This window comes from Neolamprologus brichardi, chromosome 5 (genome assembly GCF_056152115.1).
Source record: "Neolamprologus brichardi isolate AB-2024 chromosome 5, ASM5615211v1, whole genome shotgun sequence".
NCBI classification, from domain to species: Eukaryota; Metazoa; Chordata; class Actinopteri; order Cichliformes; family Cichlidae; genus Neolamprologus; species Neolamprologus brichardi.
In genome coordinates this window covers 16,737,418-16,763,568 of record NC_142108.1, presented here as the reverse complement: position 1 = coordinate 16,763,568, position 26,151 = coordinate 16,737,418, and the positions used below count along the sequence as shown (strand labels likewise).

General features: G+C 40.4%; 1 protein-coding gene and 1 pseudogene across 3 annotated transcripts; one reads left to right on the top strand and one right to left on the bottom strand.

Annotated features, from left to right (window-relative positions):
* Positions 1 to 165: 165 nt before the first annotated feature.
* On the bottom strand, positions 166 to 19,177 carry LOC102794098 (inter-alpha-trypsin inhibitor heavy chain H3-like). 3 transcript variants are annotated; one of them, XM_006783336.3, is made up of 20 exons: positions 19,034 to 19,177; positions 17,624 to 17,784; positions 17,388 to 17,492; positions 16,970 to 17,132; positions 16,752 to 16,862; positions 14,797 to 14,925; positions 14,572 to 14,688; positions 14,290 to 14,458; positions 12,822 to 12,932; positions 12,486 to 12,667; positions 12,202 to 12,381; positions 11,989 to 12,110; positions 7,216 to 7,511; positions 6,539 to 6,574; positions 2,117 to 2,176; positions 1,937 to 2,044; positions 1,691 to 1,859; positions 992 to 1,140; positions 726 to 810; positions 166 to 609 (listed from the first exon to the last, which is right to left on the bottom strand). In XM_006783336.3, exons 1-20 carry the CDS (start codon positions 19,103 to 19,105, stop codon positions 495 to 497), a joined length of 2,640 nt encoding a protein of 879 aa, XP_006783399.2. In that variant the 5' UTR covers positions 19,106 to 19,177; the 3' UTR covers positions 166 to 494. The 3 variants fall into 3 exon arrangements, with proteins under 3 accessions (XP_006783399.2, XP_087696915.1, XP_087696916.1); XM_087840789.1 differs by lacking the exon at positions 6,539 to 6,574; XM_087840790.1 differs by lacking the exons at positions 2,117 to 2,176; positions 6,539 to 6,574.
* On the top strand, positions 10,512 to 11,505 carry LOC148102765 (uncharacterized; annotated as a pseudogene).
* Positions 19,178 to 26,151: the final 6,974 nt, after the last annotated feature.

Below are 26,151 nucleotides of genomic sequence, written 5' to 3'. Positions count from 1 at the left end.
TTGAAGTGGTTCTGTGGCCCTTTTTAAGTATTATGATCTTACCTTGTTTGGCAGTGTGGAGGCCAAAGACAGCAGCAGTCCAAAGAGAGTGATTTGCACCACACTTCTCTCCATTATGCCTCCTACCAGAGTGCAACCAAGGCAGCTGAAACTGCCTTTTGAACTCAAACAAGGACAGCACTGCTGTGTAAATATTTTTTTTATTATTATTATTTAAAGAGCAAACTCTACATTCTGTCCTCTTTTGCCAGCAATAACAAACACCCCCACACACAAAACACTCCTTCGACACAAAATTTTTCCTGCAGTTTTGTGAGCTTTAATGTTGACATTGCAGGTCAAACCTGTGTATTTACCAGGACTTTGTTACCACAACAATCTTTTCATTTGTGATAAGCCACAGTGTTCTGATAAAGATACATGAAGACAATTTGACTTTTTAATTATTGGTAAAACTAATAGAATGCATGAAATTATATTTTCCATCATACAAATCAAAGTTGTGCAACATAAAAATCGGTCAGTGGTCTCTGCAGGGCAGATTCAGCAGACATAAGCCAGCAGGTCATTGTGAGAGGAGAGACAAAGCTATAGTCAACAATGCTGTCACTGCAAAAGAGACCAAAAAAGTTAATATATCTTTGTGTTTAGGACTAATTATGGAAATCTTAAACAAATTAGCTTTTTATATGGTGAAAATGAAGACATAAATATGAAATATTTACCTTGTAACATCTATCTCCTGGTTTTTAATTGTTAGCTTTGTGACAGGAACTTGATGTCCTTCCTCGTAAACTACTGGCTCTAGAACTGGAAAAAGAGAGTGAAAGATCAAAACATGAACTGACCAGTAAGGTGGTACTTTTAGAGAAAACACTATAACCGGGTGAAAACTTTGATTATATCCTTAACCTGATATGAGCAATGCAGCATGTATTTCCCAAGTAATGCATACAGCATTGAGGTAAAAAATATCAGCCTTTTCACTCACCTAAAAGTCCTTGCGTGTTGTTGGCCGAGGGATGCTGTCTTAAAACTGGCCAAAGGAATTTCTGACCATTTTCCTCATGAACTAAGATGACCAGGCGCATATCTCCAGCTCCAATGTCTATTTCCTTGTTGCGCACAATCACTGTTACACTGGGGGGAAAAAACTGACTCAATGGCAACTTTTCAAAGATAGAACCAGACCATCAGACTGCAACTCTATTGAACAAATATTGATTTTTTTTTCCCATCCTGGAAGATGCAACAAATCGAAGGAGAACGTGAGAAAGACGTGTCTATCACTGAAAATATTTTAGTCCACTTTTGTGAATGTAAAATGCATTTTTGATGTATTTTGTGTAATCACATGAAAAAAGCTATTCACATATTTATAGCACCATGTTTATATAAAATGTTCCTTATTAAATGCCTTTGATGTGGGGTTGTGACATTTGGTGAGCTCCTGCCATTTTAATTCCTAATTGAATAGATTATTCTTTTTCCTTCCAAATAATCAAAGTGCTCCTCATCTGAACCTTTTCCTAGGGTCATACCTAGTTGAGAATTGACACTTAATAACATCTTAATAACATCTCATTTATATGTAAGTGTAAAGATAAAATAGATCAAGTTAGTTCTCTGCAGAAGGATATTCCAGAACAATTTATAATCTAGTTTCATACAGACAATACTGCACAATTACCTTCCTGCGGTGGTAATATTCTGCCCAGTGTGATGTGTCACTGTCTGTCCATCTCGTACAGCGACCTCTTTGGTGTCAATCTCAATATGCTGGTCACTTTTGAAATGTATTACAATTCTGTTGAAGCCTCCGTTTGTAACTGAATCAAGCTCACCATTCACAAAAAGCTCTGGAACAAAAGAGCAAAGAAACTAAAAATCAACCTACAAACAAAATGGTCACTAACTAAAAGCTAACAATACAGACCTCCACTGGGATGATGAAGAAGTTTAAGGAGGACAGCTCCTCTCACATCAAAGCACACTGGAATAGTTTGTTTCTCAGCTTTCAACAAAAACCTGTGGAGAAGAGGAGCTAGAAACACACAGAGTTAGTATATGAAAAATATTTCACATATTTTATCGACTTCAATGTGCAATAGAATACCATCAGTTGTTTTCACAGGAACAGATGCTGTAGGTAGGAAGAATACAGTATCCTCATAATCTGTAAATACATTTGCATAATGGTAGTTACTTCAATCCTCGCCACTCCATCTCAGGCTTATTAATTGTCTATAAAATTTTTAATTGTACTCTTCTGAGCACAATTACCCTCATTTGGAGACTTCTCACATGAAAACCACAAACATATATGTGTCAAAATAGTAATAATAATGTGTCACAAATAATAATAATAATAATAATAATAATAATAATGATGATGATGATGTATCCCAATAATATAATAAAGCTGTATAACTAAATATAATAATATAATATAACTAAATCTGTTCTTACTCCAGGTTGTACAAGGCTTGAGTGTCTCCCCACACTGAGTCTCCCTGCGCAAAAAACGTCCCTCTTAAGTCCTGCTGCATTGACAAAGCAATATATAAACGCTCATAAAATGAAATGACTCACACCATCTCTCCATTATCATCACAACATAATGTTATTACTTTCAGTCAGTTTACCACAATACCACTGAACTGAAGTCTTGCGGGTCATAATGCACCCACATTATAGCTGTCACGTTACTGGGTCGTATACCCAGTATTTGTGTTTCAGCTTCTGGAATTATATTCTTTGATTATTGCTGTTCATGTTTTTGGGTTTCTTTAGTTCTTAGTGATCTTAATCTCTATATCTTAGTGTTTATCTCAGCATGTGTTTAGTCTCTGTTCTCATGTTTTCCCTGTGCTTTTTCCCTGTGTCTCACATCTAGTGCTTTTGTATTTCCTCTGTTCCAGAGTCTGTCATGTTTCATCACATAGTCTGCGTCTACGTGATGTCATGCTTCCTGTTTTATTTTGATAGTCTTTGTCTAATGTCGGTGTATTTTGCAAGCATTAGGCTTGCAAGATAATTCCTTTTGAGCTGACAATCCCGTGGGAGGCAGGCTTTGAGGGTGCCGAAGAGAAGAACCTATTTGAGTACTCTGACCTGGCGGCTAAGTATAGGGAAGCTGGCTGTAATGCCTTAGTATGCCCAGTGGAAGTGGGGTGTCGGGGCTTACGAGGTGGCTCAGGCAGTAATGACTTGCTGTCAGATCTAACGGCGCCCTGACCGGTCGACCTGCCAGTGTGTACATTTATGTGCGTGTGTATGTGTGTCTCTCCTATCGCCCTGTCTTCCCCTCCGGCTCCGTTGTCATGTGTTAGGAGGTAACCTAGCAACAGGCTACCTCCGACCCGGAAGTGCTGTCGCCCGGAGCTGCCGCACCTGCAATTAGTGATGGGATTTCCGGCTCTTTTTAGAGATCCGGCTCTTTCAGTTCGGCTCACTAAAAAGAGCCGGCTCTTTCGGCTCCGAACCGGCTCTTCAGGTTGTTTTGTTGCTTTAATTAATTTATTATTAACAATAATATTAAATTATGCACAAAAGGAATTACTAACGTAAAAAAAGTGGTTTTATTTATATATGTTTATATATAAATATATGCGGTGGCCCCTAGAGACAAAACACGTACAAACTCCAAAACACATTTCTAGCATGAACTGAACTTCCAAAGCAGAGCTACTAGATCACTTAAATTACACAATTGAAAGCATGTTTGTGTATTTATACACAGGCACTCATATATATTCAAATAATTTAAAAACAATGTTCATTTACCTGTTACTACCACACACCAAATCCGGTCGTTGGTACTTGCTGGCTTGTGTAGCCACTAGGTAACAAAAGCTCAACACTGCGCCTGCATTCTGGAGCACTTCTCTTGACTTTTGTACGTGTTTTGAGTTTTTATGTGCTTCTGAGTTTTTACGTGCTTCGGAGTTTGTACGTGTTTTTACATGTTTTGGAGTTTTTACGTGCTTCGGAGTTTGTACGTGTTTTTACATGTTTTGGAGTTTTTACGTGTTTTGGAGTTTGTACGTGTTTTTACGTGTTTTGGAGTTTTTACAAAAATCAACTATTCACATTTCAACTTTTAACTATTTAAATTTTCAGCTTTTTCCTTTTACAAATTTAAAGTGAAACAACACAAAACACTGCAAACCACAACACAATTAAATATAAATTAAAATATGAAAACAAAAATAACATGCATATTCTCTGTCATATGGGCCCGCATGAATAAACTTTCTGAATCCTTTATCATCTGCAACTGAAAATAGTTGTGGATGATTACTATACCTTTCTAATGTGACGTTGTTGTCCCTGGCTTTCTTTCTCTCCCTCTGGCTCTGTTCCTGTGCTACTGAGTGCAACTACCGCCCCTCCCCCCTCTGCCCAGCGTAAAGAACAAGGCTCGCGTGCAGAGTGAAGCAGAAAAAAAAGTGCGAGAGAGAGGCTGAGAGAAAGAAAAAAAAAAAAAAAACCACGTGACGGCTCGCGATAAGGAGCCGGCTCGCGTCGTTCACGTCATAGAGTCGGCTCTAAGAGCCATTTCGTTCGCGAACGACCCATCACTACCTGCAATCAATCCACCAGCTAGTGATGTGTGATACCACTGATTTTCTTTCCGATCCGATACCAAGTAATATTCAGGGTGGTATCGACGATACTGATCCGATACGTGAGAGACGTCTATCTCGCCCTAGCAGCACCTGTCCATGTCCTCCTCTTCAGTTCGCCTCAACATACGCTTGTCATATTCTGTGATATGATTTACTCTTAGGTGTTTGACAAGGTTAGTGGTGTTGCCACAACCATACATGCCAACCCTCTCGATTTTTCCGGGAGAATCCCGAATTTCAGTGCCCCTCCCGAAAATCTCCTAACTTTATTAATCCCTCGGGAGGGTTCCTCCGGAGTTTTCACACAGCTGAATAAACGTCAAACAGAAAACTGATTAAACAGAAGTGTGAGACGGTCGAGAGTTCACGTCAGTGCCCGGTTATATTTTAGATAGCAAGGAGCAGATGGCAGAGTTTCACTCCACCGAGGGAGCTCGTGCCGTACTACCCGGCTTTCTTTAGACCGCGAAGGCCGAGTCCTCAGGTGGAAGCAGCCTCTTAATTTGGACACCCCCGACCAATAATAACGGTGACATTTAACATATTTTATCTGATAAATAAACCCTGTAAAATGTATTTATCCCCCCCCAACTGCCCTTTTGAATGTGTCCCTAGTATGGCCACAACACCTCACTCTTGGAGCACTTTTTTGCCACATGTATCGCAAACCACGTCTCGGATGTTTGTGGAGGTAAAATACGTCCGCACATGACTCCAATTACGCTCAGCCATTGTTGCGAGTGCGCACGCCAAGGGGCTGCGAGACATTTATACAGCCTTATTTCGCACATGACTATGAAAGGCGGAAGAGGAAGTAGTTCCTTTGAATGTAGACAATCCGAATGTTATAGTTTCTTTCCACTTTGTTCCTGTTAATGATAAACTACAAATTTACTCTAAATTACTAAAATATCGATATTTTAATGTGAGAATCGATTCTAGAACATAAACAATTGGTATCAGAGGAATCAATATTTCAGGATCGATCCGCACATCACTACCACCAGCTGCTGCCAATCAACTACCATCTTCAGCAGGGCTACTTAATGGTGTGGCTGAGCGACAGACAGCGCTGGAGTATTGCAATAAGCCTGGTAGTGTTTTCGAGCCGCTAGTGTTATTGAAGTACTGTCTGATCTACCTACTCATTTTGCTGTCGTGTGTGTATTTACCCAGGGATTGACGGAGGATTGATGGACACAAAGGAAGCACTTGGAGGAGAGACGGGCACTCACTACAACGCACGAGCTTACATGGAAGGAAGGACGCACTATCACTATTGTTGCACATTTGAACTGTTGTCACCTTGCTGCACTGTAAATAAATGCACTGTCTTTATTTCTGAACTCCGCGCCTGAGTCCACTCTTTAACAACCGTGACACTTGCAGGTTTTACACCATCATGTGTAGTGATCTATATATGTGATGCAGGACTAACAAAGAGAGGCAATTTGCATTCAAATTTACACCTACCATGGGCAATTTAGAACCACCATATAACCCCAGCAATTGCTTCTCTTTGGACTATGGGAAGACGTCCGAGTAACCAGAGAGAAACCATGTAAACATGGGGCGAACATGCAAAATCGGTGTCTTTACCAATTAGACTGGTAACCACTGCCAGTCTGTTTGTGAGTAATTCATTTAGTCTGAGTGTAACTGTTTGAAGACAATCTGCCTCCTACTAACGAACCTGTTAAGCTGCCTTGTGATTGAAATTAGTGATCAAAAGATCGTGTTGCACAGTTAAGGTGTTCCACTTATAACCTCTAAGTTACTAGTTGGTCACCACAACTGCTTATTGTATGTATGAGTCAATTGTTAAAGTGTTATTTTCTGTCTAACAGAAATCAGTTTCACTACATTAACTGTTTGACATGTTTTACCTATATCAAAATGAACTATACCTGCTTCTAAATCGAACAAGTCACTGTCCCTGGATACTGAAGAGAAAAAGAAAGGGGAAAAAAAAGAAAAAAGACAGTCATTAATTCCTAAACAATCAAAGTAGTTATTGTGTTAAATCTCTTGAATTGAAGCTGAACCTCTGCACTTCAGCCATTATCCACTGTGGTAGGGTGTAGTACATTTTTTTAAAGGATCAATGGTTAAGGAAGATGGTGGAAGAAGATGGATGGATAGATGGCTCACTAATAAACACCTATGAACTTAACTGTATCAGTTGTGTCAGTTGTGTCAGTTGTGTCAGCGGCTAAGATGAACATGCGTATGGCTCAATACATGAGTGGAGCCTAGAAATGCAGAAGAACAGCGACTGATAGAGGCAGCCACATAAGACTGAAAGACCAGACGAAACAGCAAAAATCACTGTTAAGTACAGGATTAAAAACTACAATACAGTTCTGCATTTGCCTGTGAACCCCCTCAGCTAGATCATTAACAAGATTGGCTACAGATAGCAACAACAAAATGGAGCAATTGTAAGCCACCTCCTCTACATACAAACAAATAAATGAATTAATCAATTTAAATTATGTTAATACACTGTTAATGTTTTTAGGAATGGTGAAAGACTATTTAAATATCTAAATTAGGTGATAGTCAAATGTACTGTGTTACTCACCAGACAAGTCAGGGGGGAAACTTCCATAACGAACGTTTTTTCTGTACTGCAGACCAGGAAAAATACCACGACCCCTTCCACTAGCACCAGTAGGTTGTCTTAAAATGGGATGGCCTCTAGAGAGCGGCCTTGTTTGTGATGTTTCGCCTTCCTTTGGCTTATGAAGCAGATCAGTGGTCTCTCCCAGGGGTTTTGTGACCACCATGGATGTGAGAGGGGTCACAAAACTGTACTTCAGTGACAGCTCCAAAGCCTCCTTCTTCACTTTCTCTTTCTCGGGTCCAGATAACTGAAGTCTGTGCCACAATGTATCAAATAAATATGATGGTTGACTTAGAAGTGGAATATGATTAAGTCATTTGTTTTTAAATTAATTCATATAATTTGAAAATATTCCCAGCTAGTCTCTAATCTTTTAAAGGCACTGCTGTATGGGATGCATCTTTAGAAACCTGAAAGATAATGCTAATTAAAAACATAGGTAAAACAGATCAAATAATACACTATCTCGTGCAAGATAAACTGGAGAACTGATATCAGAAGAGTTGTGTCACCAATGGGTTCAGTGATTGTTTTGAACTCATTGGTTTTGTTTTGGCTTTAATTATAGATTGTTAACTTTTTACAAAGTTAACACTCAGCTGGGTTAGGGTTAGTCTTAGGCTTTCCTAGGCTAGACCCCCAATGCTAACCAAGCCTACTGCAGATATGAGTGAGAGAGATAAATATAAAGCCATACTGGTTTGGACGTCGCCCAGATTAACATGGTCCATGTCAGGTGTTGATGAACTAGGGCACCCTGATGAAAAGTGTGCTACTGGAACAAGACGGCATCAGTGGGCAAGAGATTAAAATATGGCGCTGTTGGAATGCTACTACGCAAGTAACCCCAGTGGAAGGAGTTACATGAATAGGATGAGGGACCTATGGAATCTTCAATACCCAGCGTCCACTTTGATGGCGAAACAACTAGAAGCTCAGCGTTCCAACATTTGAAAGAAGGGATTGATCTCATGGCTAGAGATTGATGAGGTGCAAAACACATGCTACTGCAAGGGGAAGGCAAGATGACAGTTCGGGGGGGAGATATCTTCACCCCCAATGTTCTCGCTAAGCTGCGCGTGTGCGCAATTGCGCACTGCTGGCACGGTCTCTACACACAGAAAATCTGTGTTGCGCACAAAAAAATCTAACCTGAATTTAAATTCAATTAATACTTTAACAATTCTGTTTTGCAGTGTTAGTCAGTAAGTGACTAGCTGCTCCCGTATGGGATTAGAACGATACCACCTTATCCCATAGTCCAGCCAATGATGCAATTCACATTCGTATATATGCAGCTTATCAACGTCGTTAACAGGCTGTGACAGCATCCTTATGTGCTGACACCGGTGTTTTAACCAGCAAAGCGGCTGGCTGATGAGGAGTGAAGCCATGTTAATGACAACGTGTACAACCATTGGAGATGTGAGCAGGACAGATGGAACAATTGACGGAAAAAGTGTGGACTTTATACCAGTTTTTAAATTGCGTTGATAGGCCACGTAAAACCAGAGTTATGATAAAAATACATGCAATGTTTGGTTTTCTTCCTGAATTCTATTGTTGTTTATATTTACTATGGGAAGAAATGGTAAAAACGGCGTTTTATAAGGAAAATGTTCGAAAGCACTCTCTGCCTGTGAGCAAAAACAAAACCAAAAAAAACCCCCACCCTTTCCTATTGGTCGAAAAATGTACCATGTCGACCAATCAAAAAAATGATATGGCAACATGGCATTTAGTTGTTTAGGGAGGGGGGAAGTTTTTGAGTGACGGTGGTGGTTCGAGATATGAGAGATTTGCCACGTTTAGCGCAAATCTTGTGTAGTTAGTGTGTAGTGTAGTCAATAGCTTTGTTGTGTGTGTCAGAACAATGAGGCGACTGCTGAATGTTACAGGTGTGTTACAGGAGTGATACATCTCCTGTTGTCAGGCATGCAGGTATCAGACTGTTGTTCTCCTTTATCTCATAGTCATTATTTAAAAACACACCTTGGCTGCATTTTTAGGTAAACAGCTACAAAAAACTTTGTTGTTTGCATAACTCAGTTACTTTTTTGAAGAAGTAACTATATAATTATTTGCCCAACATTGGTCATTATATACTATATTTTGCAGACAGAGAGTTACAGGACTCTCTCCCAGACCACAGACTCATACTCATAATACAAGTCAGAGCTTTATTTTTTAGCCAACTTTTGAATCTGCCAAAAGGTGCAATGAAGATGGTGCCTAGGAAGTACAGCAAGCTGTCCATACCTGAGGTCTTGGAGACTGCCAATGCCAACTTTTGTCCATCTGCTTGAAGAGATACACCAGAGAGATAGAAGGCAGGAGAATAAACCAGCTGTTCTCGACAGAACCAGCCATGGTGTACTCTCAGTGGCAGGGGAACAATATGAGAACAGCACCACCAAGGCTGGAGACGGTGCAATACTGGAATACTGCAATCTAATATAAAAGAATGCAACCTGTAACAGGAATGCTCACTGGCTAGTGGACCTAAGAGCAAAAACAGCAACCTCCCTCAACAGGGACCAGTAACGATTACAGTAGTAGACATCCAAGAAAGGGTCTTCAGTATGAAGAATTGGACAGCACCAGGGCCTGAAATTGTTCACGTCTACTGACTGAAGAAGGTGACTGCACTCTAGAAGCATCTGGCAGCACAAATGAACCAGCTGCGAGTCAATGAGACACACCCAGAATGGCTAACTGAAGGCCGGACAGTCCTGATGCCCAAGGACCACCCAAAAGGGCTGGTCCCATCCAACTACTGACCAATAAACTGCCTCAGTACCAAATGGAAGCTCCTGTCAGGCATCATAGCAGCTAAGATGACTAGGCACATGACTCATGAGTGGGGCACAGAAAGGAATTGGCAAGAATACCAGAGTCGCAAAAAACCACCTACTGGTAGACTGAGCAGGCAGTTGAGATTACAAGACTAGGGTGACCAACCTGTGCACTGGCTGGATTGATTACATGAAGGCCTGTGACTCAATGCCCCACGCCTGGATCCTGGAATGCCTAGAACTATACAAGATCAACAGGACCCTAAGAGCCTTCATCAGTTACTGTGGCGTACATCACTAGAGGCCAACTTCAAGCCCATAGCGCAGTGCAGGATCTACCAAGGAGATGCTCTGTCCGCACTGCTGTTCTGGATAGGCCTGAAACCCCTCAGTGAAATCATCAGCAACCCTGGGTACAGATATGGAATATGGAATGGAGCAATCAGCCACCTCCTGTATATGGATGAGATCAAGATGAATGCCAAGAGTGGAAGTGACATCGATTCACTAATCCACACCACCAGGATATAAAGCAATGATATCAGAATGGAGAAGTGTACTCCGATCATAACAAAGAGAGGAAAAGTAGTCAGATCTGATGGGATCAAACTACCAGAATGCAATCTTGCAGACATAGAGGACAGCTACAAGTACCTGGGGATCCCACAGGCAAATGGGAACCATGAAGAGGGCACTACGCAAGCTGCAACCACCAAGTACCTGCCAAAGGTTAGGCAAGTCCTGGGGAGTCAGCTGAATGGTAAGAACAAGATCCGGGCTATCAACACCTATGCTCGGCCCATGATTAGGTACCCTGCTGGGATAATAAGCTGGCCAAAGAAGGAGATAGAAGCCACTGACCTCACAATGAGGAAGCTCCTTACCATACATGGATTGTTTCACCCCAAGTCTAGCAGTGTCAGCACCACAATCCAGGATGAGACATCAAACCTCCACAAATACATCAGGTATATGGCCCCAACCGAACACGTGATCAGTGATTACCTCAGGCAGCAGAAACCCAAGAAAGAGGAGGAAGAGGACGAACCATCATGGAAAGAGGTGGAACGTGCACGGTATGTACCACCAGCAAATAGAGGAGGTGGCTGATAACCAAAAATCCTACCAGTGGCTGGACAAAACTGGACTGAAAGACAGCACAGAGGCACTAATCATGGCAGCACAGGAATAAGCTCTGAGCACAGGATCCATTGAGGTTGGGGTCGATTACACCAGGCAAGACCTCAGGTGCAGGATATGTAAAAATGCCCCTGAGACAATCTAGCACATAACAGCAGGGTGTAAGATACTAGCAGGCAGGCCATATATGGAACTCCATAACCAAGTGGCTGGCATAGTGTACATCTGTGCCAAATATGGCCTAGAGGTCCTGAGGTCAAAATGGGAGAGGCACCCAAGGATGGTGGAGAATGACTGAGCTAATATCTTGTAGGACAAAATAGTGATGGCTAACCAAACGGACGGTGGTGGTAGACATAGTGGTGGTTCTTCAAACAGAACAAGACAGTCGTAATGACAGATATAGCGGTTCTGAATGACAGCAGCATCAGGAAGAATAAACATGAGAAGCTTGAGAAATACCAAGGGCTTAGAGAAGATTTTGAGAAGATGTGGAGGGTGAAAGTAACAGTATTCCCAGTGGTAATTGGAGTACTAGGTGTGGCTCATAAGCTAGGCGAGTGGCTCCATCAGATCCAGGAACAACATTGGAGGTCTCTGTCCAGAAGAGCGCACTTTTTTATTAACATTTAAAGATGTTATCTTAAGCTCAGTGAAATTCTGCAGGTTTTTTTCCTCAATGTGTTCAATTTGCTGTGCATTCAACAATTAATTAATTTCATTTATGCTGCCACATTTTTGAAAGCTGAAGTTTTGATCACATGAGGAAAGATGACATATACAGTATTATACTCACTCTTTGTCTAGAAGCTGTTTAACTGTGAGGTACGCCCAAACCCTCTGGATATGGTCATCAGATACTGTTCCAGTGGATTCCACAGTTTCATTTGGATTTGAGAATATTATTCTTCTATTACTCTGTAACAATTTAAATGCAGTGTAATTCCTGTTGACCTACAAAACGGTTTAAGAAGAGTATGCCTGCTGAGTCTTGTGGATTGATTCTTACTGAAATGGCCACAACTTGAGGAGTGAAGGTTTCAATGTTATTATCTGTGATCTGTCCGGCCACCACAATCTCAGAACCATTATAATACTGACTGAAGTTAGTCTGGGTTAGATTGATCCCACCCACATAGATCATTGTCACATCTGTCAGTAGAGGTGTGGCCACCTCTTCATAGAAACCCTGTTGACATACAGTGTGGAAGTCATACAAATCATGCTCATATTTTTTCTTTCAATTCTCAGGAGTTTCAAATCACAATAAAAGAGTATATATAATTGAAATACCTTCAGCTGTAAATCAGCATCAGAGTCTTCATAAATCCGTCGTGCCACACCATTATTTTGCAACGACATTTTCTCCAGGAAATTTAGATTAACATCAAAACCAAAACCGAGACAGTACAGTGGGAATTTGCCTGCAATTGCCTGTTTTGCATTTGACTGGATTTTCTCCAGATTTGTCACCCCTGAAAAGACACAAGACATACCCAGTTCAGCTCAGAAACAATGTAGTCTCATAATTTATAATAAACCAGGACTGTTAATCACAGTAAGCTCACTAACACCTCAATTTCATGAAATATTTGTGTACATTTGTTTACAGATGTGTTTTATCATAACCTGAGGTTGGGTCTCCATCTGTGAGAAGTATAAGGATAGATGCTGAACCTTCTCTGTTATGTGCATTCAGCATACGTGCTCCTTGCAGCACTGCTTCATTTATGTCTGTGGCTGAAATCCAACATCAACAAAAAAAGTTTCAGTACACTGTTCATTGGCCAAATGTTCATATTTCAATAGGGGTGGCCAGTATAAACGGTATATGTTAAAAACTATATGAATTTGGCCAACGGTAGAGATTTTGACTATTTTGCTCTACCGCGATAGCACATGTTGATGGTGTCATCAAGCTGCGCCTGTTTTGGTCAAAAGCATCACAGCAGCTGTAAACAATATTATCTGCAAATTATGCCGGGCAACAGTAATAGCGAAGAGATGAAGCATGTTTTGCAAAATGAGGAAAGCCAAAAACTGTGTTTCCTCCAGTTCCGTACCATTTATTTATTAATGTTAAATTCTCTCGCAGCTGCTCTATTCCCATGTTGTTGCAGTATATTAATCACTAGCCTCGTATTGGGGCTGGATTATCTCAGTTGTTCTCCTGACTGAAGTTTGAAGTTACAGCATCCTGCTATGCGATTGCATTTGTCCCTAACCATCAGGAACCCTCCCGTTAACTTTTATCGAGTGGAAAAAAGTTAGTGTTCATGTTCCAGCTTCACTGTGTTTATGTTATGCTAACAAAGCTGTGTCGCTAGCGATCACGTACCACATCATTATATACCAGCTAGTCCAACTTCAGCAACCCTACAAAGTCACTGCTGTTTAGTTTTGTGTTTTCCTTTATGTTGGAAGTGATAGCAGAGCTGTACGTTTTAATTTTTTCAGAAATCTCTCAGTCAGAACATGCTATATCATGTTTAGGTGGAAACTAGTAAGATAATTACTTGCTAACTTCTAACTCCATTAAACTGAATAGATTCTGTTTTCATGGATGCCTAGATGTTAAACTTAAGTGTTACACCTGGTAAAGCAGCAACGCTGATGATTTTATTAAAAATGAAAGAATTTTTTAACTCCCAGTGATGCCGCAGTGTTTGTTTGACTTTGGGACCTGAAGTGAACAGTTTTTGACCCAGATTACTCCGTGAGGCTCCAGACTACAGTAGCTGTAATGCTCCAACAATCCATCAAGCAGTGCGGCTTCATAGTTTACCAAAGTCGTACTAAAACATTTTTTGGCAGATTTTTGAGCATCATGTACCACATAAAATTGGTTTGAGGTCAGCAAGCACAACCAGAATTCATATATAAGGCGCACCGGATTATAAGGCACACTGCCAATTTGTGAGAAAATTAAAGGATTTTAAGTGCGCCTTATAGTACGGAAAATACGGTATACAGAAGAAAAGAATATATAGCGATATATATTGTTACTGCACATGCTTCAAATTATACGGCAATATGGATTTTGTGCCATATGGCCCAGCCCTATATTCCAAAATATGTATTCAGTGTAAGATCTCACATCCTCTCTCTTGAATATTGCGTGCAAAGTTTTTCGCACTTTCCAGGTTTTTGCTGTTGGCCTGAACGAGTTCCCGCTTCCAGTAAGAAATCCTGTCATCAAAAGTGATCAGACCAAAGTAATCATCTTCTGCCAGATCATTCAGAATGTGGACTAATGCAATTCTAGTCTGGGTAAGAAAACATAATTTACACACATTTTTGTTAGTTAAAATTTACAAAAAAAGAAAAAAAAAAGTATAAAGCAATATAATATATGCAAGAGACCCTTCAAATACTTTACCTGCTCAATTTTTCTGCCATGCATTGAGCCACTTTGATCAATAACAAAGACGACATTTTTTGGTATCCGAGGAAGATCAGATGGTGCAAAATGATGAACAAAGTACCTGTCAGATTTCTAAGGTGGAGTTGGTTAAAAAAAAAAAACTTGATTGGTTATAGGATTATTCAAGAAGCTTTATAGCCCAAATCATATGGTTTGTGTTGCTAAAAGACCAGGGTTTACCTTGATGTGTCCCAGTCCATTATCCCTGTTAACATCATAAACAATAACCAGATCTCCATTCATACCCTGATCTCCACAGCTGTCACACATTTTCTGTTGGTCGACTGTTGGATAGAAATATACCCACGCCTGGAAACAGAGTGAATCACAGAGTTTAGAAACTTCAAAGAGAGCGATGTCAGTGATTTTATTTTCTGCTTTCCGTTTTCGTCTGCTATTTTGTTTGGTGAAAATTTTTAATGAAACATTGCCAGAATTATGGTGCGTACACACCGAACGCAATAGAAGCAACCAAAGAGTGAAGTTTAAATGTAAAATCAATGGAGGAGCGCAATGAAGCGCGACTGCGGGTTCCGTGAAAAATCAGAAGCAGATTTCCGTTGCAAAAATGCTTTCGAACAATTAGCGCGACTGATGCGTTTGAAGCGCAAAGTAAAATATGCGCTGCATTTTATGTTGTGCATTTTGGTCATTCGTGCTTATCGCATCTGCCGCTCAAGTTGGAAAAATCTGAACTACAGCGTCAAGTCGCGCCACAACAACCAATCAGGTGACGAGTGTCAGTGATGCTGTGACTGAGTGAATGGTGTCAAAGCATCAACAGGACATGGATACTGATAAACACCGTGGCTAATCACCCCGAGCTGCATGACACCAGCTGTTTTATATACAGAGACAGGAATAAAAAATAATTAAACATTAGAAAGAGGTTAAACTATTTAGACAGGAAAGCTCTTAAGAGGTTTGTGGGTAACTCTTAAAAGAGCCGTTGTGGCTGCAAAGGCCCCGCTCTCTCTGTCGAGAAGTGAGCCATAAACAGCTTCCTCACCTGGACACCCAGGCCTGATGGATTCACCACAGCACGTCCCACGCCGCTCACATATTATAAACTTTTACTAACCGCAGAGAGATGGACTGGCGCTCTGCAGGTGGGATTGAGCGCCTGTAGTTGGTGTCTAGGCAGAATGCTTGGACCGACGCAGGACAGCAGCTCCTCAAACTGAGTGAGGGACAGACGTTGGTACCGCTGAAAGCGGCCGTCATCCAGATGCAGCTCCTGGAGCAACTGGTGAAAATCACCGAACTGCTCACGCTTGTGGAGGACCTGACGGACCCAGGTACGGTGAGGACGTCCTTTACGCCGCTGCTCTGCTCTCCACAGAAGATAGGGAAGGGAGACTCTCTCTTCAAACGCTAGATCAACAGCTGCCATCTTGCAAACATACCGTCTGACACTTCCTCGCACATTTCCATTTCACGCACGTGAAAATTGCATATTTTAAAGCGCGACTTTGGACGCGCTTCGAGGTACGAATGTGCAAGGACCAGCTAGGGGCATGTGACGCTTTTTGGTTGCTTCTATCGCATTCAGTGTGAATGCACCATTACTAATTTATCGCAAATAAACACCACATGACTTTACATACAAAGAGTGTTGGAGAAGCCTAACCTACAGATATGTATTCAAGTACCAAAACTTTAAACCAGAGGTCACTAACAGGTAGACCATGGTCCAGGTTTTGAAAACACACTAGACAATTGAATGTGTGTCAATACCACTCAGCCAATCAACTCTGTGTATAACAGGTGGTAAACAGCGGACTGTACGGTGACAACAGCTTTTGGGCAATTACAAACTGCCTGAAACAGCATTAAGAACTGACCTTTTCACTTTCTGAATACAAATGGCTCCTGAGACAACTTTTTCAGGTAAGTAGTTGAAAGTAGCCTTATGTATATTGACCATGTTTGGCTCCACACAAAAAGCAAGGCAGTTTTGTCCAAAGTGAACATAATCAAACTAATCATCAATGAGCACATCCACATGTGTATGAGAATTTTCAGCAATCATATGCTCAGTTCTATGTTGTGTGACCAAACTTATTTCAAACTGTGTGTTGTGAGAACACTCATGTTTTTTTTTTTACAATTTTAGAACTGAAAAATTTCTGTACCTGTTTATCTGCATGTGTTTTGGTGATGGCATTAGCGAGGGCTTTGGTGCTTAGGCCTCCTTTCACATCGATGAAACTGATGCCAGCTTCCTCGTGAATGTACACATCCACCTGGTATCAAGTAAAATAGAACAAATCAAAAGATCTCATCATGTGCGCTGTTATTTCAGCATTGTTTTCCAAAAAAAATAATGAACAGATACCAACAAGACAATCACCTTGAAGTCACTGACAGGCTGTGTGGGTCGAGCATGAATTTGCAGCTCGTACTTGCCATGAGTGCGTTTCATCAGTTCCTCATATGTGAGTTCAAAAGTGACCTTTTTGTGAGCAGCCACAGTTACAGAGGTCTTAAATTCCTCCAGTGTCCTCCCTACAGAACTATAGCAGAAACAATAATCATTTCACTAAATTACATTTTATAGGAGGTTATTGCTAAAATGAGAACATGAGTTTTGAGTAAATTAACTAAAGAGATATTTTGCCACTGAGAAAATATTTGTTTAAATAATTTTAAACAAACAAAGATGCAGAAGAATAGAGTTTGCAAGAAAATATGAGACAGAGAAACAAAACAACTTGTTTTGTGTGACAGATTTTTATATGTGAAATTATAAATGAATGAATTTAATATACCTGACAAGTCCAGCACTTTCACCACGGGACACAGCTTCAGAGTACTGCTGCTGAGCTTGCTCCTTAGCTTTCACAACACCATCATAAACCTGGCCATCGATAAACCTGAAGAGGACCAAGAAAAGCCCTGGTGTAAATGCACACACTACTGAGTAACCTGTTATTTGTTTTTTATTGTAGAATTCTTTATTTGCAAAAGTCTCTGAATGGTTACACATTATTTTAACTTCACACACATTCGAAATTTACTGATGAAGGCATTCTTGGGGATCCGAACATGAAATTCAATTTCCTTTGACTCGTCCATACGATTGGCCACACGGCTTGTGATGACAGTGGTGGCATAACGACTGGTCACTGTGGAGTTGATGTGAAAGCTGTAGATGTCCCAGTCATCCTGAGCAAACACAGGAGGCACATTTTTAAAAAACTGGCTTGGGTGATCTTATTGGTTGGCCAAAGGTCAGATGTATTTGAAAAACAATGTGTTGGTGGATGACATCAGTGAAATCTAATTGGTTTAGCTGCAGTAACACCCCATTCTTTTTATTTTTCCTCTAGTTTTAACTATTACTATGGCCCTGATGTCATTGACTGATTTCACTGGTTCATTGCCAGGTGTTTTGAGTTTTTTGGACTTTGAGGTTTTCTTTTTTTGAATTATCTGTTTAATCCTTGGTATGTTTAATGTTTACATTCACTTTTTACATTCTTTTGTGTGTGTCTCCTATATGACATACTTAACTGACATTTTTTATTGTAACAACCAATGATTTATACAGGAAAATAATGACTATTAACAAGGTTGCCCAAACTTTTGCATCCCACTGTATGTATATATGTATATATATGCATTTATTTATTTATTTTCAGCTTCCTTTTTCACTTTATGCTTTAGTGTTGTATTTTTGCAATAACCTAAATAAACAGCTCACTTTTAGTTCCCCCCTGGCCTAGGCAACTCCCTGGAATTGCCATGACCCCCCTGTCTTGGCCCATGGCTGGGCGAAGATGAAAACTGTTTTTGGACCCCATTGTTTTCCTTTTGTTCCATTCATCTTATTAGCCTCTGTATGTCTGCCTTTTTCCTCACACTCCTCGCACTCAGGGCATGACAGTTTTTCACATGAGAAGGGGGGTTAATCTCCTAGACTCTGACTGTGTAAACAGAATTTTCCAAAGTCCAACAAACATTACAGTGTTACATGTTTTTTTTTTGTTTTTTTTAAATGGATGAGAATAATTAACTTAATGGAACAGATCCAATTTTGCCTTAACCTAACACTAAACAAAACAATTATAACCCCAATCTGTATGTTAGTTTCATTTCTAATTTGAAGTGTGACTGCTAGTATTAATGTGTAAACTCTTCACAACATTTCTAATACAAGACCATACGCATGCACTCACATGTGACACATATGAAAAGCAAGCACAGACGACACAGAATCAAGAGAATCTTCAAGAGCTCGGTGTTCAATTAACAAAAAGATGTTAAGAAACACACAGAGACAAAATGAGAGTCATCTCAGATATCTTTGAGAGATCTGTTAAACTGAAACATCAGTGGCATTGGTAAGATGAAAACAGAAAGATTCTGTTCTCTTGAAGTGGTGCTGTATCCCTTTTATGTATTATAACCTTACCTTGTTTGGCAGTGTAAAGGCCAAAGCCAGCAGCAGCCCAAAGAGAGCGATTTGCACCACAGTTCTCTCCATGATGCCTCCCACAAGAGTGCAAACACCACAGCTGGAACTGTCTTATGAGCTCGAAACACGGACAGCATTACTGTGTATGTGTGTGGGGGTTTCAAGGGCAAATGGCTTCTTTCCTCTTCCACTGACACAAAACAAAGCTTTACTGGTAATGCTGAGAGTGAAATCTGTATGCTTTACCAGGACTATTACTACAGTTTTTTCAGTGATGCATAATTGATACAGTGTGACATGCAAAACAGTTTTTCCAGATTTAAAGTGAGAGAAACACGAGGCGATTGTTCAAACAGAGGGTCCTCTCTGTGGAGGCTGTGATTTTAATACATGGTTTAAACAGTATTCCAAGAATCATTGACAGAAAATATTTATAGAACACAGTTACAAAAACAATTGTTTTCTTTCTATTTTCCTGAACTATATGACAAAGTTCAAATGAAGGATGTTTGTTTCTCATTTTTCTGATTGTCGTTCTGCTGCTGAATATATTTACATTATATTGAAAATCTTAATTATTGTGAAATAAGAGTCTTCTACAATCAAGAATCAACCCTACATCTCTTAAAAGGGAGTTTTTCCTTCCCACTGTCGCCAAAGTGCTTGCTTATAGGGGGTCATATGATTGTTGGGTTTTTCTCTGTATGTATTATTGTAGGGTCTATCTTACAATATAAAGTGCCCTGACGCGACTGTTGTTGTGATTTGGCACTATATAAATAAAATTGAATTGAACTTAATCTTTATTATTAATTTATTTTCTTTTACGTTTAAGTTATTATAATCAGAACAGGCAGGACTCTGGGATAGGAAAGAGAAATACAAAGACAAGAGAGGTTAGGAAGAAGCTGTTAAAGAGACAACGCGGTCTCGCTCTCCAATTCTTTTTGTCTTGTTAGAGATCACGCAGAGATGTTTCCAAGTTTTACAATATCTTTTTATTACCCATTTCCCTTACAGATGCACCTGAATATCAGCACACTGCATCCTATGCAGTCCTATGCTAAAGGCTGATCTGAAGAATTCCACACAACAGTTACAGGCTACGTCCACACTAGCCCGGATAGATTTGAAAACTGCTTTTTCGTCTGAAAACGCTCCGCGTCAACACTAGCATTTTCAGTCGTTTTCACAGAGTTGTGCGTCCACATTGAAACAGCCGAAAACGCTTACGTTCCAGCTGCGCATGCGTAAAGTGCAAGAAGATTTGGCCTGCCTCATTTCTGTCAGCCATTTACTTATTTTTCTCTGAAACATTGTGGCAACAGGTCGAGGAAAAGCACAGAGTTTTTTAAATGGACTAACAATAAGGTGGAGTTGTTGTTGCGAGTAACACAGAAGTACAAAGTTGCAAAAGCCAGTGAGAATTAAATAATTTGAAGAAAATGTATCTGGAGCATGTACAAACTGATATTAATCTTTAATAGGGCTGTCAAAATTGAGAGCAAACAAAACAGCTGCTGTGTAATGCCCTCTGCTACCTTTGTTTAATTAGGCACATGACTGCATCACATGACTAAAATGCGTCATTGTTTTAGAAAGTCTCCATTTTTTCTCCATTTATAACCTCTGGTCCCACCCCCACCCCCCCACAGTAAACACCCCCACAATGGAAAAACACTAGTACAGTGGCCAGGGGTGCTGACACCCTGCCTCCCATCTCCTTTTAAGGTAGTGTCCCTGGCCATTGGTCTGCCACTCACCCTCAGTAACTCTTGCTACTGTCCTGGGGGTGAAGGTTGATATTCCTCCTGCCCTGCGCCCCCGTTCTTTGTTCCCGTTCCAGGCCTATTTTCTATTTTGTATTCTTACACCCATCAACCTCAACCGATTCGCACTTCAACCTGGTTTGCCTCTTATCTGTAGTTATTTTTATTTAATTTAATAACTGTACAGTGCTCTGTTTATAGTAACCATTGTCCATATGTAAATATGTAAGAAAAATTGTGTATGTTTCTGTTCTGTGTCCTGTGTACTGTTTGTTTGTATATGTGTCTTTCTGGCTGCTGTTACAACCAAATTTCCCCTTGTGGGATTAAAGGATTATTCTATTCTATTCTATTCTATTCTATTCTATTGTATTCTAACCGCCATATTATAATGTTGCAAGCAATCACAAACTACAGTCTCTCTAACTCCAACGTATACCAAGCAATCTATTATTCTCAACAAAGCTCAAGGAAAGCAAGAAGAGAACACACTACACAGTAGGGAAACCACAGAATCAACAGCAGCAGCAGCAATTATAATAATATTTTTTTTTACCAGTTTATGAAGGAATTTCCAAAACCAGATTTGTGGAAAGTGGCAAAATTTCCAGTTAACTCTGTCAAACTCTTTTTCTGCATCTAGAGACAATATTGTGGTTTCAGTGTTTTTACTACATTAATAGTCTATTAAATTACGTAATCTACGTATTTTTGTTTATGAGTACCTCCCCTTTAATAAACCAGTTAGCTCAAGATGTATTATTTTTGTCTTCTATTTGAGAGAACTTTGCGGATTATTTTGAAGTCTACATTAATAAGGGATATTGGATGACAGCTCGAGGGAAATATAGGGTCTTTGCCTGGTTTTAGCAGGAGACTAATGTCAGCAAAATTCATATTTGGTGGTAGTTTGTCATTTTCTGCAACATTCTGTGGAATACTGGTGCCAGAATTGTCCTGAATTATTTACAGAATTCTGCTGGAAATCCATCTGAACCTGGAGCCTTATTATTGGGCATACTTTTCAGCGCTTCCTGAAATCACTTGATGTTAGCGGTGAATCCAGTGCAACTGCTTGACTGTCTGGTAACTTTGGAAAGGTTACATTGTCAAGAAGCGGATCAATTTCATTTTTAGATGTGTTTATGAATATAAAGATGAATAGAATGTTTTATAAAAATCCCTAAAAATATTTTTTATTCTTTCAGGCTAATATACTGTGTACCCAGATAAGTATTTAACATCTTATGTATTTTGTTAGGTATTTCCTGTTCCTAGCGGGACACGTAGGCTTCTTCTAAGGATTTTGTGTTTTTTTCGAATTCCAGAATATTTTTGTGTTCTCCTTTCTTGTTATGGAATGAGAAATACATTTTTTATCTATCATCACAGCTTTCCCTGCTTACCAGAGAACAGATGCCGATGTTCCAAGCAGGTCATTATAGTCTAAATGTAAAGTCTACCCCTTTTTTAAAAAAATATTTAATAAATTCTTCATCTTTGAGCAATGATGCATTAAATCTCCAGTTTTTACTTGGCGGAATGTTCTTCTTATGTATTAGTATTAAAGATACAGGAGCATGATAGCTGACAGCTGTAGGATGCGTCTCAGTGTCTGAAATGTTACTCAACAGTGAGCTGCTGACTAGGAAATAAGTCCAAAGTTGAGGTTGCCCCCATGAACAAATGAGCAATCTAGGTGTTCAGAGAGTGCAGTATAAAAAAGTGTGGAAGAATGAGGGGTCATCAACATTATGGCCATATATACTTACAATGCATAATTTTTTTGTTAAGTATTGATAATTTAATTATTAGAAATTTACCCTCTGGATCTATAACTGTATTGAGTACTATCTACTGTCTAGAGTTCTAGCAGGCTGAGAACACATTAGGAAATGTAGGTGTCTTAAGTTAATTTGTAGCTGTGACAGGTCTATGAGTCTCTTGTAATAAAATGACATCTGCCTGTAGTTTTTTAAGCTGGTTAAATATCTTTAACCTCTTTTCTCTAGAGGCAGCTCTATGCCAGCTGATGTGCACCATATCAACCGGGATGACATCTCGGGAGCCTCCTTGGATGTGTAAACAAACTTATATCTTTAAAAGAAAAATATGCTGTCCTCACTAAGGTTTGTTGCAGGCAACATAATTTCAGCTATACAGCTAGCTTAACATTCTTTATTCCCAGCACTTCATGCTCCAAGAAACAGGCCGCTTGTTGTGTTTGGCAGGATTTAATGATGAAAATAAATTCTCTCTCTCTCTTTTTTGTAAAACTGTACAAAGAAAAGGAATACAAAATACACAATGAAGACATGTTCCATTACACTGGGAGACTAACAATGCTCTAGTGAAAGATACATGACCACAGATGAAGCATCTGCTGAAAAAATACAAGCATCTACCTGCCTTCATATGCTTTAACTCAAAATAGTGTCAAAACTTACTAATACACATTAAATGTACAGGAACTTATTGATGAAGTGAATATTGTGGACTTTAACACCAGGATTGCAGAGATTGCCATCAGATTACAAATTTATGAAGGGGACGACTTGTGATGACAGTGGTGGCATAACAACTGGTCACTGCGGATTTTATTTGAAAGCTGTAGATGTCCCAGTCATCCAGAGAAAAAACGACAACTTAACCAATCTCATTGACTGGTTTCAGTGGAATTTCATTGGTCTCACTGCAAAAACTTTCAAATTATTTTTCATCTAGTCTTCATGGCACACACGCAAAAGAGCATGACACTCACTTACATTTATTTGCTGAAGACCAACTTTTTATGCATCAGAAGGGGAGTTGTTAGGAACATCCAACACATGTTTCCATAGTTCAAACAACCAAACAAGCCAATTTTACTTTAACCAATCAACACCATCATCAAATAACAAGCCTGAACAATTAAAATGAGATCTGTGATTGTGGATGCACAGAAAGGATAAGGAAGACATACAAACACATACAGTTAGAAATTCTTCACTTCATGGGACATTACATTATTTCATATTGCTTAGCAGAATACTTCATCTTACCCCAATCCTTCTTTTTATCTCCAAACTAATGCACAACTGCCAGAGTTAATGTGTCAGCTGACTTGTACACAAACACCACACATGAAAAACATGAAATAATCCTGAGAATAGTCATGAGAACCTTCAACCCACAGAGTTTGGTGTTGAACTGACAGAAAGATGCTGAGACGCAAAATACTCAATCACAAACCTCAGATATCTCATTATTTGTGAAATATGAATTGCAGAGGTACATAAAAAGTGTGTTTTGTTTTCTTTTGTTTTTGGCTTTTAAACTATTTATTTAACTATTTATATTTAATTTTTAATTATGGATCCTTAAAGTGGTGCTATGGCCATTTATGCATTTTGACCCTGTTTGGCAGTGTGGAAGCCAAAGCAGCTGCAGCCCAATGAGGGTGAACTGCACCACAGTTCTCCCCATGATGCCTCCTAGCAGAGTACAAACACAGAAGAAACTGTCTTTTGAAGTCAAACAAGGACAAGATTATTGTGTACATATTTTTTTTAACGGCCAAACTTTCTCTCCCTCCTCTTTCACCTCCCACCCACGCAAGATACTCCCCCAAAGCAGTAATTTACCAGAAATCCAGCAGTTTCTGTAAACTTTATTGTTGACTCTGTGGGTCAAACCCAGTGCACATCACAAGGACTTTGTTGCCACAAAGTCCTTGTGATGTGCACTGGGTTTTTTTTTTTTCGTAAAGAAAACATTTTCTTAAATAAAATAATTACAGTCCAATTTTAAATAATATATATATATATATATATATATATATATATAACACCTGCGGGCGGTTTATCCTTCAAGCTCGGGTCCTCTACCAGAGGCCTGGGAGCTTGAGGGTCCTGCGCAGTATCTTAGCTGTTCCCAGGACTGCGCTCTTCTGGACAGAGATCTCCGATGTTATTCCCGCGATCTGCTGGAGCCACTCACCTAGCTTGGAAATCACCGCACCTAGTGCTCCGATTACCACGGGAACCACCGTTACCTTCACCCTCCACATCCTCTCGAGCTCTTCTCTGAGCCCTTGGTATTTCTCCAGCTTCTCGTGTTCCTTCTTCCTGATATTGCTGTCATTCGGAACCGCTACATCAATCACTACGGCCGTCTTCTTTTGTTTGTCTATCACCACTATGTCCGGTTGGTTAGCCACCACCATTTTGTCCGTCTGTATCTGGAAGTCCCACAGGATCTTAGCTCGGTCATTCTCCACCACCCTTGGGGGCATCTCCCATTTTGACCTCGGGACTTCCAGGTTATACTCGGCACAGATGTTCCTGTACACTATGCCGGCCACTTGGTTATGGCGTTCCATGTATGCCTTGCCTGCTAGCATCTTGCACCCTGCTGTTATGTGCTGGATTGTCTCTGGGGCATCTTTACACAGCCTGCACCTGGGGTCTTGCCTGGTGTGATAGACCCCAGCCTCTATGGATCTTGTACTCAGAGCTTGTTCTTGTGCTGCCATGATTAGTGCCTCTGTGCTATCTTTCAGTCCAGCTTTGTCCAGCCACTGGTAGGATTTCTTGATATCAGCCACCTCCTCTATCTGCCGGTGGTACATACCGTGCAGGGGCCTGTCCTTCCATGATGGTTCCTCGTCTCCCTCCTCTTTCTTGGGTTTCTGCTGCCTGAGGTATTCACTGAGCACTCGGTCAGTTGGGGCCATCTTCGTGATGTATTCTTGGATGTTCGTTGTCTCATCCTGGACTGTGGTGCTGACACTCACTAGTCCCTGGCCCCAATCCTTCCGCTTAGCGTACAGCCTCAGGGTGCTGGACTTGGGGTGAAACCCTCCATGCATGGTAAGGAGCTTTCTTGTCTTTATGTCAGTGGCTTCTATCTCCTCCTTTGGCCAGCCTATTACCCCAGCAGGGTACCTGATCACGGGCAGGGTGTACGTGTTGATGGCCCGGATCTTGTTCTTACCGTTCAATTGACTCCTCAGGACTTGCCTGACCCTCTGCAGGTACTTGGTGGTTGCAGCTTTTCTAGCGGCCTCTTCATGGTTCCCATTGTTAGTGTTAGTGTCGGTAATCGTGGTTGTAGGTATTGTCCGTAGTGCTGCATTAACATCCTCTAGCAGACCTTCTGAGGGTACTTCACGTAATCTTGGTAACCGGCTTTGGGGGATCCAGGTTTCAAGCTTGGCCATGATCCTATATTTCAGGTCAGTTCCTCTCACACTCAACGATCCTTCTCCCGTCGCACTTGGTGCTATGTACCCAATCTCGGGTGGGGGTGATGATATCTCCCCCCTGACCTGGCGTCCTGACTCCTCCTTGCCATAGCATTTATGCT

What these genes read in the sequence shown, in the direction of transcription:
- LOC102794098 (XM_006783336.3), bottom strand. Translation starts at nt 19,105, where the DNA reads ATGGAGAGAACTGTGGTGCAAATCGCTCTCTTTGGGCTGCTGCTGGCT. An exon ending in ATGGCAGAAAAATTGAGCAG is followed by an intron (nt 14,459 to 14,571) that starts GTAAAGTATTTG and finishes TTTCTTACCCAG; the next exon opens with ACTAGAATTGCATTAGTCCA. An exon ending in CAACACGCAAGGACTTTTAG is followed by an intron (nt 811 to 991) that starts GTGAGTGAAAAG and finishes CTCTTTTTCCAG; the next exon opens with TTCTAGAGCCAGTAGTTTAC.